This window comes from Corella eumyota, chromosome 5, assembly GCF_963082875.1.
Source record: "Corella eumyota chromosome 5, kaCorEumy4.1, whole genome shotgun sequence".
In the NCBI taxonomy this organism is placed as follows: domain Eukaryota; kingdom Metazoa; phylum Chordata; class Ascidiacea; order Phlebobranchia; family Corellidae; genus Corella; species Corella eumyota.
Window position 1 is genome coordinate 1,500,548 of NC_137494.1, and position 13,753 is coordinate 1,514,300.

Here is a 13,753-nt window from a genome sequence, read left to right on the forward strand (position 1 = left end):
AAGAAGTAAATTTTAAATATTTTACTTTGAAATCCTTATTTTATAATATTACATAAAAGAATATGAGTATATTGAAATGTTAAACATAATTAAAATTCTACAAATGAGCTTTGTAATAAGACTCATGGACAACCAAATTCTTCCCATTTTGTAAATCAGCTATGGAAGTACAACCTGAAATAAACAAAGTAAATTAACAAATTCTTATGCAATTTAATTAAACTTTAAATTTTGTCTAACCCATTAGTTGCATGGCAGTTTTGAATTCTTCCTTTGATATTGTTAACATTTCTTTAACTCCTTCTTCACCCTGTGAACAAATTTAAAAGAACTAATTTAAATATATATACTTCTAATAACATGCATAAATTTTTATTATTAAAAATTCCCTGAATTTTTATTATTAAAATAACTAACATTATAAGCAAGAGCCCATAGAACTGGTCGTCACACAAACACAGTCTTAGCTCCAAGAGCAATGGCTTTGAGCACATCAGTCCCGGTTCGAATCCCACCATCGACATAAACCTCAATTCTTTCATTCACAGCTTTAACCACTTCAGTTAGCACATCAATCTGTAAAAAAAAGTCAGGTATTGAATATTTTAAACAAGCTTTAGTAGTCCAAAAAAGTAACAGCATTGTTCAAAGTAAAAATTATACCGTGGCTGGAACACCATCTAATTGTCTTCCACTATGATTTGAGACAACAATTCCATCAACTTTGTGCTTCACAGCCAACTCTGCCATTTCACCTTAAAGAAAAGATCATATTTTAATCTTACATCATTTCTAAAAGAAAAACAAGTAAACTTACCTGTAACAATTCCCTTCAATACAACAGGAAGTGAAGTAATTGATTTTAACCACTCAATATCTGACCAAGTAACAGATGGGTCAAGCAAAGCAGTTAAACCTTCTGTAACTGCAGTTACATCTTTTTCTTCTTTTAAAGCGTAACCACCATCAACAAAATTCATCAAACTAAAAAATATAATTAATATTAATCATACAAAATATAGCTTTTAAAATTATCTCTCATTATCAAAGAGTTATTAGCAATATTAATAACATTAAAAAAACTTGACATTAACTACAAAACATAAGTCAGTTATTTTTAATTTACAGGTAATTACATTAACAGTATAAAAAAATTACTCAATATTTAAAGGTAGGTCGCTTGGTTTAGAAATCCCAAAAGCTGGAGAATCAACTGTCACAAAAAGACCGGTAAAACCATTTTGTTCAGCTTTTTTTACCAACCCTCTGACAAATTTTCTATCTTTTAAACCAAGAATTTAAAATTAGATTTAAGTAAAATAATATAACAACCAAAATACTTTTATATTTAAACCTTCAAAAGTAATATCTTCAAAATCAATTATGTTGAATATCGATAAAAGTACAGCAACTTAAAACTGGGTATTATAGCAAATTTACCCTAGTACAATGTGAATAGGTATATTCAATGAATTTAAATAAAAATTTACCTTAAAAATGTAGAGTTGAAACCATTTTCTTGATTTTGGAGCAGATTCGCCTATTTCTTTTACCTTTGTTGTTGCCATTGTTGAATAAGTATAACCAATTCCTAATTCACCAGCAGCTACAATTAGAAAGAAAATAAAAAGGTCAAAGCATATTGTCAAAAAAAATTCAAAACACAAGTTACTTTTTTAAAACAAATGTCTTCATTTTTAACCTTTTGCAACGGCCTTTTCCCCATCTGAATGAGCCAATTTATTAGCTGCAGTTGGAGCTACACAAATGGGAAAATCTATGGTAGAACCAAGTACTTTGGTTGTCATGTCAACAGTAGATACATCATTCAAGACCCTTGGTCTAAGTCGGTATCTAAAATGCAAACTTTACTAGATAAAAAAATAAATAAGAGATTTAAAAATAATGAACATACCTTTTAAAAGCTTCACAATTATCTTTTATTGTTAAATCCTGATCAGCCCCTCGGCTATAGTAATACCAAGCATTTTCATCAAGTTTATTTTTAGCTATTTCTTTAAAATCATTTACACATATTGGTACAGACATAGCTAAGTTAATGATTAAATATTGTCTTTAAATAAGAAAAAATATTTAAACGAAAGGACTCTTTTAAAGCTTTATATTATGTAAACAAAAACTGCGCAAATTGTTTAAATACCAATCTATTTTCTTTTTGCATCTTTGTCAGACCTGCCACTTTTAAAACACAACAGCACTCAACAGAAACATTGTTTAGCAACCTTGCAGAATATTACATTATGATAACTACAAAGGTTTTATGCTTGAATAAAATAGACTGTATTTAGAACAGAAATACTAACAAATATTTTAAGCACATTATTATTCCTAAGTAAAACCTTTTTAAATTAATTTGTACAAAAAAGAAGATATTAAAAGATAAGAATCACTTTACAAATTGGATTTATAATAAGACTCATGGACAACTAAATCCTTTCCATTTTGTAAATCGGAAATGGAAGTACAACCTAAAATTAAAGTAAATGAAAATTGTAAAATCATTTTTGAACTATTTTTTTTTAAATTTCATGTAAACATTAACCTATAAGCTGCATGGCAGTTTTAAATTCCTCTCTCAATATTGTTAGCATTTCTTTAACTCCTTCTTCACCCTGTAAACAAATATAAATTACCAAACAAAATATTTACTATGTAAACCATGGTAATGTAAAACTGGTTTCACAAAATCAACAATTTGTTTGCATAACAACAATGTGTTATCTTTTAATGACTAGATATTTATAAGTGATTTTAAGAAACACAGAACTTACCAATAACTTTATAAAATATTAACAACAAAAAAAAATTTACTGCTAGTAACTGAACAGAAATATTAGTCTTAAAACATTCTTACTTATATAATATTTTTTTTACTAATAAGTCTTTACTTACATTATAAGCAAGAGCCCATAGAACTGGTCGTCCCACAAACACAGTCTTAGCTCCAAGAGCAATAGCTTTAAGCACATCAGTCCCGGTTCGAATCCCACCATCGACATAAACCTCAATTCTTCCATTCACAGTTTTAACCACTTCAGTTAAAACATCGATTTGTAATGCCAACAAAAATTTTCAGAAAATTTAGAACCATTAGATATTTTATATAAAAAATTCATACCGTTGCTGGAACACCATCTAATTGTCTTCCCCCATGATTTGAAACAACAATTCCATCAACTTTGTGTTTCACAGCTAACTCTGCCATTTCACCTTTAAGTAAAAATGCAATTGTGACACAAATACAGTAAAATAAATACACAAATTTTTACCTGTAACAATTCCCTTTAATACAACAGGGAGTGAACTAATTGATTTCAACCACTCAATAGAAGACCAATGAATAGATGAATCAAATAAATATTTTCTGTTTTTTACAAGTTTATCAAAAGTTTTACTTTCTCTTATAGTATAACCACTTTCAACAAAATTTCCCAATCTAAAATAATAAAAAAAAATTTAGAATTTAAAACTTGATTTTACTAAATAGAATTTAAATACAATTAGAGATTTATTACAAAAAATGTATTTTTCCACTAAAATTAAACTACGCAGATAAATATACAAACTCTCAACATATTGAATATTTTTGTTACAAATAAACCTTCCCTAAAGGTGGGGGCATTTCTTCGGGTGCAAAGCGACCAGAAGTTGGAGAATCCACAGTTACAGAAAGACCAGTAAAACCATTTTGTTCAGCTCTTTTTACCAAACCTTTAGTTAAATTTAAATCCTAAAAACAACTTTATGTTAACTAAAAGATAGATTGAAGGAGTCAGTTTTTTTGTAATAAAATTGTAATCTACACTAACTTAAAACAACATAAAGGTTTTTTACCTTAAAAATATAAACTTGAAACCATTTAATAGTTTTTGGAGCATGTTTATTAACTTCTTCTATACTTGTGGTTGCAAATGTAGATAAAGTAAAACCAAGTCCTAAGTCACCAGCAGCTATTATTAAAATAAACATAAGGTTAGGGCATAAAAATAGGTTAATTTTGTTTAAATTAATTTTCGCACTTTTAACCTTTTGCAACAGCAATTTCTCCATCACAATGAGCTAATTTATTTACTGCAGTTGGAGCTACACAAACAGGAAAGCTTAAAGTAGAACCAAGCACTTTGGTTGTCATGTCAACAGTGGATACATTATTCAAGACCCTTGGTCTAAGTCGGTATCTGTTGTATAAACAGAATTGTTTATACAAAATAAAACAAATACATACAAAAAACATCATACCTTTTATAAGCTTGACAATTGTCTTTTAATGTTTGTGCCTGATCAGCCCCACTTGCAAAATAATTCCAAACATTTTCTTTTAACTTTGCTTCAGCTAATTTTTCATAATCATTAACACATATTGGCAAAGACATTGTTTAATGCTTAAACTTGCAGCAAATACATCAGCAGATTTAGCAAATGTAAACTTTAAAAAATATAAAAATATCCTTTTTTGATATTTATTCTAATAGCCACAATATTCAATCAAGTGATAAACGAAACTTAACAGTACAATGGAAACTAAAGTGAAAAATGCATAGAAAGGTTACATAGAAGGCACTTCTAAACTATATTGTAGTGCATGGTTAAACAATTGTCATGTGAACCATTACCAAAACAGGGGCGGCATTACGAAACTTGTTAAGTTAACGATCTCGTTAGTTAAACGTCATTAGCGAGCGAGAACGTCACTTAGCAAGAAAATCGGCAACGAAACAAAAAGTTTCACTTTTAACGAGCGAGAAAGCACAAAATTTAGCGAGTAGAATATACCGTCCGTTAACTTAGCGAGTATTTTGGTTTGATTTTTGCTATGTTAAACATTGAAAATATTTTTGCGTTACATAGATACTCATATGTTATTTATAAAAATATTTTAAAATTGCTAAATAAATGCCTTAAAATATCTATAAATATTGGTATTTAAATTTATTAACTAAACTATTGGTAATTTGTGTAATTTATCTTTTAACAAACCTTATGGTTGTAAAGTAAAACATGTATTTTAAAATAGTTTATATTAACAAAGTGTATTTGTATGTGTGGACTATAAAATTAACAAATGGTTTTATTTTTCAGCGTGGCTTTCTAGTACGGATTTTTAAAAGTTATTAGAGACAAAATGTTATACTTTTTAAATAAATACAAGTGTATAAACACCTATATTTTGTTTTGTCAAGTAATGCGTTTTAACATCATTTTTACCATAAAATATAATAACCGTACAAGTTTTTACTGTCATTATGAAAACGACAATATAAAAGCGCCCCTTGGTGTAATCGCCGCTTTGATGTAGCCCTTAATATTGTGTAAAAACGTAAAGAACGTCACTTTGCGTAGCTCAAAATCCTTTCTTTTGCACTCTCTCATTTTTAACGAACTAGGTGGCTTCGTAATACCGATTTAGTTAACGAGCGAGATAGCTTGCTAAATTTTGACGCATTAGCGAGATCGTTAAATTTAACTTAACGAGTTTCGTAATGCCGCACCAGGTATTTAGAAAAACTTTTAAAATTGTTTTCTATGTAAATGTAATGATTTAAAAAATCATTTTTGAAATACCAACATTAACAATGAGCTTTGTGAAAAGACTGATAAACAACAAAACTTGGTGCAAATAATAAGTGACCTTATGAAAATTTTTTAAAAGCTTTTTTTTTTTTTTTTTTTTTGTATATATCTTTATCCTCGATGTGGGAAAGTCGAATGCGCGACTTAAACATAGAGTAACATCAGTTACTCCGACCCAGTCACGAGTTGCCTGTGGCAGTTTGGGATATTATAGAGACTATAATTGCCCGATAATTATACTGCTAATTAAGATGGCTCAGCAGGAGTTTATACCTTTTATAACGCCTTACTCAAGGGCGCTACAGCTTGAGGTCAGTGGGGATTGAACCCACGACCTCATGGTAGTGTAGCAAGAGTTCTTATCACTATACCACGCTGCCGATAAAAAAAAAAAGCTTAAAGTAAACACAGCACAAAAACAATTAACAGCTTTCACCCTCAACCAAAATATACTGCATAAATGAATACTTATAACTTGAACTTCAATTGAGTTAAAATAACTTTATTTTGTTATAGAAAACGACCTTAACATTTGTGATTAGATACAATATAAATAATAATGCAATAAGGTATTAATAGTATATAAGTAAAAATTAAAACTAGGTTTTATATTAAAACTCTTTTTTATAATAAGACTCATGGACAACTAAATTCTTTCCATTTTGCAAATCAGCTATAGAAGTACAACCTAAAATTAAATACTGTTATTTCATTCTGCATGTTATAATCTATAAAATGTATTTATGATTTACCCATAAGCTGCATGGCAGTTTTAAATTCATGTTTTAATATTGTCAACATATTTTTAACTCCTTCTTCACCCTGTAAACAAATATAAGAAAATAATTCTGTTATATAAGTTATATAGCAGGTATGACTGATTCTACAAAATTAACAAACTGCTTGCAATAATAACAATGTGTTGCCATTTATTAGTTGTATATTTATTAGTGATTTAATAAAACATAACTTTATAAATAAGTTACAGCAATAGGCAAAGGAGAATACTTTTTTCAGTTATATTATTTATCTTATTACTATTTAATCTTAACTTACATTATAAGCTAGAGCCCATAGAACTGGTTGTCCCACAAACACAGTCTTAGCTCCAAGAGCAATGGCTTTGATCAGTCCCGGTTCGAATCCCACCATCGAAATAGACTTCAATTCTTCCATTTACAGCTTGAACCACTTCACCAAGGGCATCAATCTGTAAGAAAAACTATAAATATTAGAAAAGTAAATAGCACAAAGGTAATTTATATAAAAAAAAATACATATACCGTAGCTGGAACACCATCTAATTGTCTTCCTCCATGATTTGAGACAACAATTCCATCAACTTTGTGCTTCACAGCCAACTCTGCCATTTCACCTTAAATAGGAATAATATTTCAGGTTCAATACCTAAAAGAAACACTTATAAACTTACCAGTAACAATTCCCTTCAATACAACAGGAAGTGAAGTAATAGATTTCAACCACTCAATATCTGACCAATTAAGTGAATCATTTTTATTAACCCTTTGTTAAACCTATATACATTTCAATCATTTTTATTAACCCTTTGTTAAACCTATATACATTTTTTTCTTTATTTGATGTGTAGCCATTTTCAACAAAGTTCAGCAAACTTAACAACATTTAATAAATGTTAACCAATAAATAAAAACTCAACATCTTTATCAACATTTTTTATGAAGCCTTAAAAACAATTCCCAATTAATAAATTTTATCAATATTATTAACAACCAAAATAAAGCAACTTACCTTTTACTAAAAAAAAGCAGCAACCCACACTTTACAATTATAAGAACGTACAGTATTAACAAAACATATTTACTTTATATTTAAAGGTAAGTCGAGTATTCTACTTGTCCCAAAATTGGGTGAATCAACGGTCACAAAAAATCCAGTAAAACCATTTTGTTTGGCTCTCTTAACCAAATCTCTAACAAAATCCCTTTCCTTTAAACAATACATTTGTAATCAATAACAAATTATATAAAATAATATCACATATTAAAAATAATTACAAAAAGTACATGTATAATATTAATACGACATTATAACCTTTGCAAAAATGTCTTCAAATAATAAAGCAAACCTAAGAATGAGTCAGTATTGCAAAAATAGCCTATGTTAAAGCTGTTAAGTTGGATATTCTACACAAGTAAAAGATAAAAAAAGTATATTTTATAAACCTAAAAATGAGCTACCTTAAAAATGTACAGTTGAAACTATTTTATAGTTTTTGAAGCATGTTTATTAATTTCCTCCATACTTGTGGTTGCCATGGTAGCACAAGTGTACCCAATTTCTAATTCACCAGCAGCTACATTTAAAATAAAAGCAAAAAACTTTAAAATGCAAGTTCAAAAATTAAATAGTAAAAAAAATTACAGCATGTTTAACCTTTTGCAACAGCAATTTCTCCATCAGGATGAGCTAATTTATTCATTGCAGTTGGAGCTACACAAATAGGAAAATCTAAAGTAGAACCAAGTACATTGGTTGTCATGTCAACAGTGGATACATCATTCAAGACCCTTGGTCTAAGTCTGTATCTAAAAGATGAACAAATTTGTTTAAACAATATAAACAAATACATACAAGAAAACAATCTCACCTTTTAAAAGCTTGACAATTGTCTTTAAAAGTTTGTGCCTGATCAGACTTAATTTCAAAATAATTCCAAACATTTTCTTCTAACTTTTCTTTAGCTAATTTTTTATAATCTTTAACACATGTTGGAAAAGACATTGTTTAATGTTTAAACTTGTACCAAATGAGTTAAATTTTGTAATGTAATTTTTTGAAATTTTGAAATGTAATTTTTTGACATTTATTTTGTTATGTCAACATCATTAATCAAGTTATGAACCAAACTTTACAGTGCACAGGAAACTTAAGTAATAAACATGCAAGAAATAATAACAAAATGATTATGAATATTTACCTAAAATTAAAATCATCAATTAGGCAAGTATTTAAAAGAAATAAAAAAAAAATTATGTTTTATTGTAGATGAAATGAGTTGTGGTTTTTCTTTAACTGTTAAAGTCACCACAATTTTTAATTCAGGAATGCACTTAACTACGCACAGGAAAAAAGCACAGGAAAACCAACTTCAAAAAATTAAAAAAAAAACAATTATCAGATTTTACACTTAAAGAAAAATTTACTGCATAATTTACCACTAGTAAATTGAACTTTCAATTAAGTTTAAAACAATTATATTTTTTAACATTAAAACAATCACATTTGTAATTGGATAACAATATTAATATTGATGCTATAAGGTATTAAAGTATAAAATATTACAAATAAGCTTTATATTAAGACTATTTTTTATAATAAGACTCATGGACAACTAAATTCTTTCCATTTTGCAAATCAGCTATAGAAGTACAACCTGAAAATAATGTAAAAAAAATCTGTTAAATTTTTTGGCGATTTATAATCTACAAAAATAAGTTTATGACTAACCCATTAATTGCATGGCAGTTTTGAATTCCTCTCTTAACATTGTTAACATTTCTTTAACTCCTTCTTCACCCTGTAAAAAAAATAAAAAACTTGCTAAAAAATCTTTGTGGTTAATTTAGACTGGCGGTGCAAAAACATTAGTATCCTATTTTTAGTTATATAATTTTTTTTGTTACCAATTTGTTTTTACTTACATTATAAGCAAGAGCCCATAGAACTGGTCGTCCCACAAACACAGTCTTAGCTCCAAGAGCAATAGCTTTAAGCACATCAGTCCCGGTTCGAATCCCACCATCAACATAAACCTCAATTCTTCCATTTACAGCTTTAACTACTTCACTAAGGGCATTAATCTGTAAAAAAATCAAAAAATTAAATTACAAATAGATTTCCAATACAAACTGTTACAGTAAAAAATACTGTTACTGCATTGTTTAAAATTGTACAATACTAAAAAATTAATTCTGAAAGTTATACCGTAGCTGGAACACCATCTAATTGTCTTCCACCATGATTTGAGACAACAATTCCATCAACTTTGTGTTTGACAGCCAACTCTGCCATTTCACCTTGAAATGGGAATAATCTTTTAATACATTAACAATAAGAGAAATATAAATAAACTTACCTGTAATAATTCCCTTCAATACAACAGGAAGTGAAGTAATTGATTTTAACCACTCAATATCTGACCAAGTAACAGATGGGTCAAGCATACTAGGTATACTTTCCAATTCGATTAAACCTCTTTTTTTCTTTGTTGTGCAACCACCATTCATGAAATTTGGTAAACTTAACAATAAATTAAATGCAAGTCATTACATAGCAACTTTTTTTGGCTAAATGTTGCTATGTAATGAAAAACTAACAACATTTATTAAATTTTAGCTATATTGTTAATCTTCTAACAAGAAGCAATTTGCGCATTAGTAATCTACATTATTTAATTAATTATATCACCAGTATTAACAAAATATATTTACTTAATATTTAAAGGAAGGTCTATTATTCTACTAATCCTAAAATTAGGTGAATCAACCGTCACAAAAAGCCCAGTAAAACCATTCTGTTCGACGTTTTTTACCAAATTTCTGACATAATTTCTATCCTTAAAACAAAACAAAAATGGTAATCGATGACAATGTAAATAAAATTTCAAATAAATTATTCTAAAATATCAGTACAATATTGAACAATATTGAAAAGCTGTTAAGTTGGATATTTTACGCAAATAAAAGATAAAAAAGTATATTTTATAAACCTAAAAAATGAACAACCTTAAAAATGTACAGTTGAAACCATTTTATAGTTTTTGAAGCATGTTTATTAATTTCCTCCATACTTGTGGTTGCCATGGTAGCACAAGTGTACCCAATTTCTAATTCACCAGCAGCTACATTTAAAATAAAAGCAAAAAACTTTAAAATGCAAGTTCAAAAATTATTTAGTAAAAAAAATTACAGCATGTTTAACCTTTTGCAACAGCAATTTCTCCATCAGGATGAGCTAATTTATTCATTGCAGTTGGAGCCACACAAATAGGAAAATCTAAAGTAGAACCAAGTACATTGGTTGTCATGTCAACAGTGGATACATCATTCAAGACCCTTGGTCTAAGTCTGTATCTAAAAGATGAACAAATTTGTTTAAACAATATAAACAAATACATACAAGAAAACAATCTCACCTTTTAAAAGCTTGACAATTGTCTTTAAAAGTTTGTGCCTGATCAGACTTAATTTCAAAATAATTCCAAACATTTTCTTCTAACTTTTCTTTAGCTAATTTTTTATAATCTTTAACACATGTTGGAAAAGACATTGTTTAATGTTTAAACTTGTACCAAATGAGTTAAATTTTGTAATGTAATTTTTTGAAATTTTGAAATGTAATTTTTTGACATTTATTTTGTTATGTCAACATCATTAATCAAGTTATGAACCAAACTTTACAGTGCACAGGAAACTTAAGTAATAAACATGCAAGAAATAATAACAAAATGATTATGAATATTTACCTAAAATTAAAATCATCAATTAGGCAAGTATTTAAAAGAAATAAAAAAAAAATTATGTTTTATTGTAGATGAAATGAGTTGTGGTTTTTCTTTAACTGTTAAAGTCACCACAATTTTTAATTCAGGAATGCACTTAACTACGCACAGGAAAAAAGCACAGGAAAACCAACTTCAAAATATTAAAAAAAAAACAATTATCAGGTTTTACACTTAAAGAAAAATTTACTGCATAATTTACCACTAGTAAATTGAACTTTCAATTAAGTTTAAAACAATTATATTTTTTAACATTAAAACAATCACATTTGTAATTGGATAACAATATTAATATTGATGCTATAAGGTATTAAAGTATAAAATATTACAAATAAGCTTTATATTAAGACTATTTTTTATAATAAGATTCATGGACAACTAAATTCTTTCCATTTTGCAAATCAGCTATAGAAGTACAACCTGAAAATAATGTAAAAAAAATCTGTTAAATTTTTTGGCGATTTATAATCTACAAAAATAAGTTTATGACTAACCCATTAATTGCATGGCAGTTTTGAATTCCTCTCTTAATATTGTCAACATTTCTTTAACTCCTTCTTCACCCTGTAAACAAAAATAGGAAAATAAATTTGCTAAAAAAACTTTGTAGTCAACTTAGAGTGGCGGTGCAAAAACAATGGCATCCTATTTTTAGTTAAAAAAAAATTTTGTTACCAATTAGTCTTTACTTACATTATAAGCAAGAGCCCATAGAACTGGTCGTCCCACAAACACAGTCTTAGCTCCAAGAGCAATGGCTTTGAGCACATCAGTCCCGGTTCGAATCCCACCATCAACATAAACCTCAATTCTTCCATTCACAGCTTTAACCACTTCACTAAGGGCATCAATCTGCACAAAGATCAAGAAATTGAATTACAAATAGATTTCCAAAACAAACTGTTACAGTAAAAAATACTGTTACTGCATTGTTTAAAATTGTACAATACTAAAAAATGAATTCTGGAAGTCATACCGTAGCTGGAACACCATCTAATTGTCTTCCACCATGGTTTGAAACAACAATTCCATCAACTTTGTGCTTCACAGCCAACTCTGCCATTTCACCTTAAAGAAAAAGATGTATTACATATATTAACTCTATGTCAATAAAAACAAACTTACCTGTAACAATTCCCTTCAATACAACAGGAAGTGAAGTAACAGATTTCAACCACTCAATATCTGACCAATTAAGTGATGGGTCAATCATAGAATGAACATTTATTGATACTTTAGGGAAAGTTTTATCCTCATTGATTGCATAACTACCATCACAAAAATTTGCCATTCTAAAAATTATATATTAGGAGGTAATATAAATTATGTTTTTCAACAGCAGTTTAAGTAGTAAAATCAATATTTGTTAGTTTATTTTTTTATAATAAAACCACAGAGTCATATAGTCTAGTTCTCTTTTTATGCAATACAATTAACATATATTACAACTTTTTAAACAATTGTGATAAAGTTGGCTTTTAAAATAAAAAATATTGTGTTTGATTAAAAAAAAATAACTTCAAATATCAACTTATTTTTAACAAACAATATAAATGTTTACCTTAATCAAATTAGTTAAAAAGCGTGAATTTTTTTTAAACAATTACTTAACATCTGAAGAAAGTTTGGGTGTGTATAAATTCTTAAATGTTGGTGAATCAACAGTCACAAAAAGACCAGTAAAACCATTTTGCTCGGCTCTCTTAACCAAACTTCTGATGAAATTTCTATCCTACAAAAAAAACACAACAAACAATTAGTTTAAAACTAAACTATGCATATTTGGTGAAATAATTAATGCTGTAAAGCAAGTATTAATATACTGCTTTACTCAAAAAAAAAACAATGACAACATCTTTAAATTTTAAAACGTTTATACTACCTTTAGAACATAAAGTTGAAGCCATTTTATAGTACTTGAAGCACATTTATTTACTTCTTCTATACTTGTGGTTGCAAATGTAGTTAAAGTAAAACCAATTCCTAATTCACCAGCAGCTAAAATGAAACAAAATTGAGTTTATTAAACTTTATTTCCGCTTCAGATATTCCAAAAATAGTTTTTTCAAAAAGTTGTACCTTTAGCTATGGCAGAATCGCCCTCAGAATTACCCAGTTGGGTTAATGCAGTTGGAGCTACACAGACTGGAAAGCTTAAAGTAGAACCAAGCACTTTGGTTGTCATGTCAACAATGGATACATCATTCAATACTCTTGGTCTAAGTCGATATCTAAAGTATAACAGTTTTTTAGTGAAATACAATTTTTTACAAAATTAAACCAACCTTTTAAAAGCTTCACAATTATCCTTCAATGTTTGATTTTTTTCAGACCCACTGCTAAAATAATACCAAGCATTTTCATCAAGTTTTGTTTGAGCTATTTCCTTAAAATCACTTACACAAACAGGCACAGACATTACTGTATTAAATTATAAACTCTGTAAATATAATATTGTTAAGAAAAAATTAATTTATTTACATTTTGTTTAAACGCCTTAACAAAATAATGCCTAAGGCATTACTAATGCAAACATAAAAAAAGAATTGCTAAAATTTTTTGTTTTGCAGCAGTGCACAAGCATTACTAATACCAAAAGCTTTTATGCTTCAATAATTT

General features: G+C 28.1%; 2 protein-coding genes and 2 pseudogenes across 3 annotated transcripts; all 4 read right to left on the reverse strand.

Annotated features, from left to right (window-relative positions):
• Window positions 1–39: 39 nt before the first annotated feature.
• LOC145752530 (uncharacterized) lies at window positions 40–4,442 on the reverse strand (annotated as a pseudogene). The gene is made up of 18 exons (XR_014283785.1): window positions 4,261–4,442; window positions 4,048–4,199; window positions 3,856–3,971; window positions 3,615–3,751; window positions 3,291–3,457; window positions 3,154–3,231; window positions 2,914–3,053; window positions 2,564–2,633; window positions 2,417–2,489; window positions 1,916–2,074; window positions 1,703–1,854; window positions 1,441–1,606; window positions 1,159–1,266; window positions 818–984; window positions 664–755; window positions 418–576; window positions 241–310; window positions 40–174 (listed from the first exon to the last, which is right to left on the reverse strand). The product of XR_014283785.1 is annotated as an uncharacterized LOC145752530 (transcript).
• A 1,761-nt stretch (window positions 4,443–6,203) lies between these two features.
• Window positions 6,204–8,355, reverse strand: LOC145752533 (2-Hydroxyacid oxidase 2-like; annotated as a pseudogene).
• A 581-nt stretch (window positions 8,356–8,936) lies between these two features.
• LOC145752537 (2-Hydroxyacid oxidase 2-like) lies at window positions 8,937–10,902 on the reverse strand. The gene is made up of 9 exons (XM_082568839.1): window positions 10,769–10,902; window positions 10,555–10,706; window positions 10,359–10,474; window positions 10,065–10,189; window positions 9,710–9,873; window positions 9,559–9,650; window positions 9,276–9,434; window positions 9,082–9,151; window positions 8,937–9,007 (listed from the first exon to the last, which is right to left on the reverse strand). The coding sequence occupies exons 1-9, from the start codon at window positions 10,900–10,902 to the stop codon at window positions 8,937–8,939; spliced, it is 1,083 nt and encodes a 360-aa protein (XP_082424965.1).
• Window positions 10,903–11,088: 186 nt separating this feature from the next.
• On the reverse strand, window positions 11,089–13,576 carry LOC145753787 (2-Hydroxyacid oxidase 1-like). Its single transcript, XM_082570234.1, has 9 exons — window positions 13,420–13,576; window positions 13,214–13,365; window positions 13,017–13,132; window positions 12,742–12,866; window positions 12,260–12,426; window positions 12,111–12,202; window positions 11,828–11,986; window positions 11,629–11,698; window positions 11,089–11,554 (listed from the first exon to the last, which is right to left on the reverse strand). The coding sequence occupies exons 1-9, from the start codon at window positions 13,551–13,553 to the stop codon at window positions 11,484–11,486; spliced, it is 1,086 nt and encodes a 361-aa protein (XP_082426360.1). The 5' UTR covers window positions 13,554–13,576; the 3' UTR covers window positions 11,089–11,483.
• Between the last annotated feature and the right edge of the window lie 177 nt (window positions 13,577–13,753).

Coding starts and splice junctions, on each gene's coding strand:
- LOC145753787 (XM_082570234.1), bottom strand. CDS start 13,553: ATGTCTGTGCCTGTTTGTGTAAGTGATTTTAAGGAAATAGCTCAAACA. Junction 12,867..13,016: donor TTCAACTTTATGTTCTAAAG/GTAGTATAAACG, acceptor TTTTTTTTGTAG/GATAGAAATTTCATCAGAAG. Junction 11,987..12,110: donor TAGATGGTGTTCCAGCTACG/GTATGACTTCCA, acceptor ATCTTTGTGCAG/ATTGATGCCCTTAGTGAAGT.
- LOC145752537 (XM_082568839.1), bottom strand. CDS start 10,902: ATGTCTTTTCCAACATGTGTTAAAGATTATAAAAAATTAGCTAAAGAA. Junction 10,190..10,358: donor TTCAACTGTACATTTTTAAG/GTTGTTCATTTT, acceptor TTTTGTTTTAAG/GATAGAAATTATGTCAGAAA. Junction 9,008..9,081: donor AACTGCCATGCAATTAATGG/GTTAGTCATAAA, acceptor CATTATTTTCAG/GTTGTACTTCTATAGCTGAT.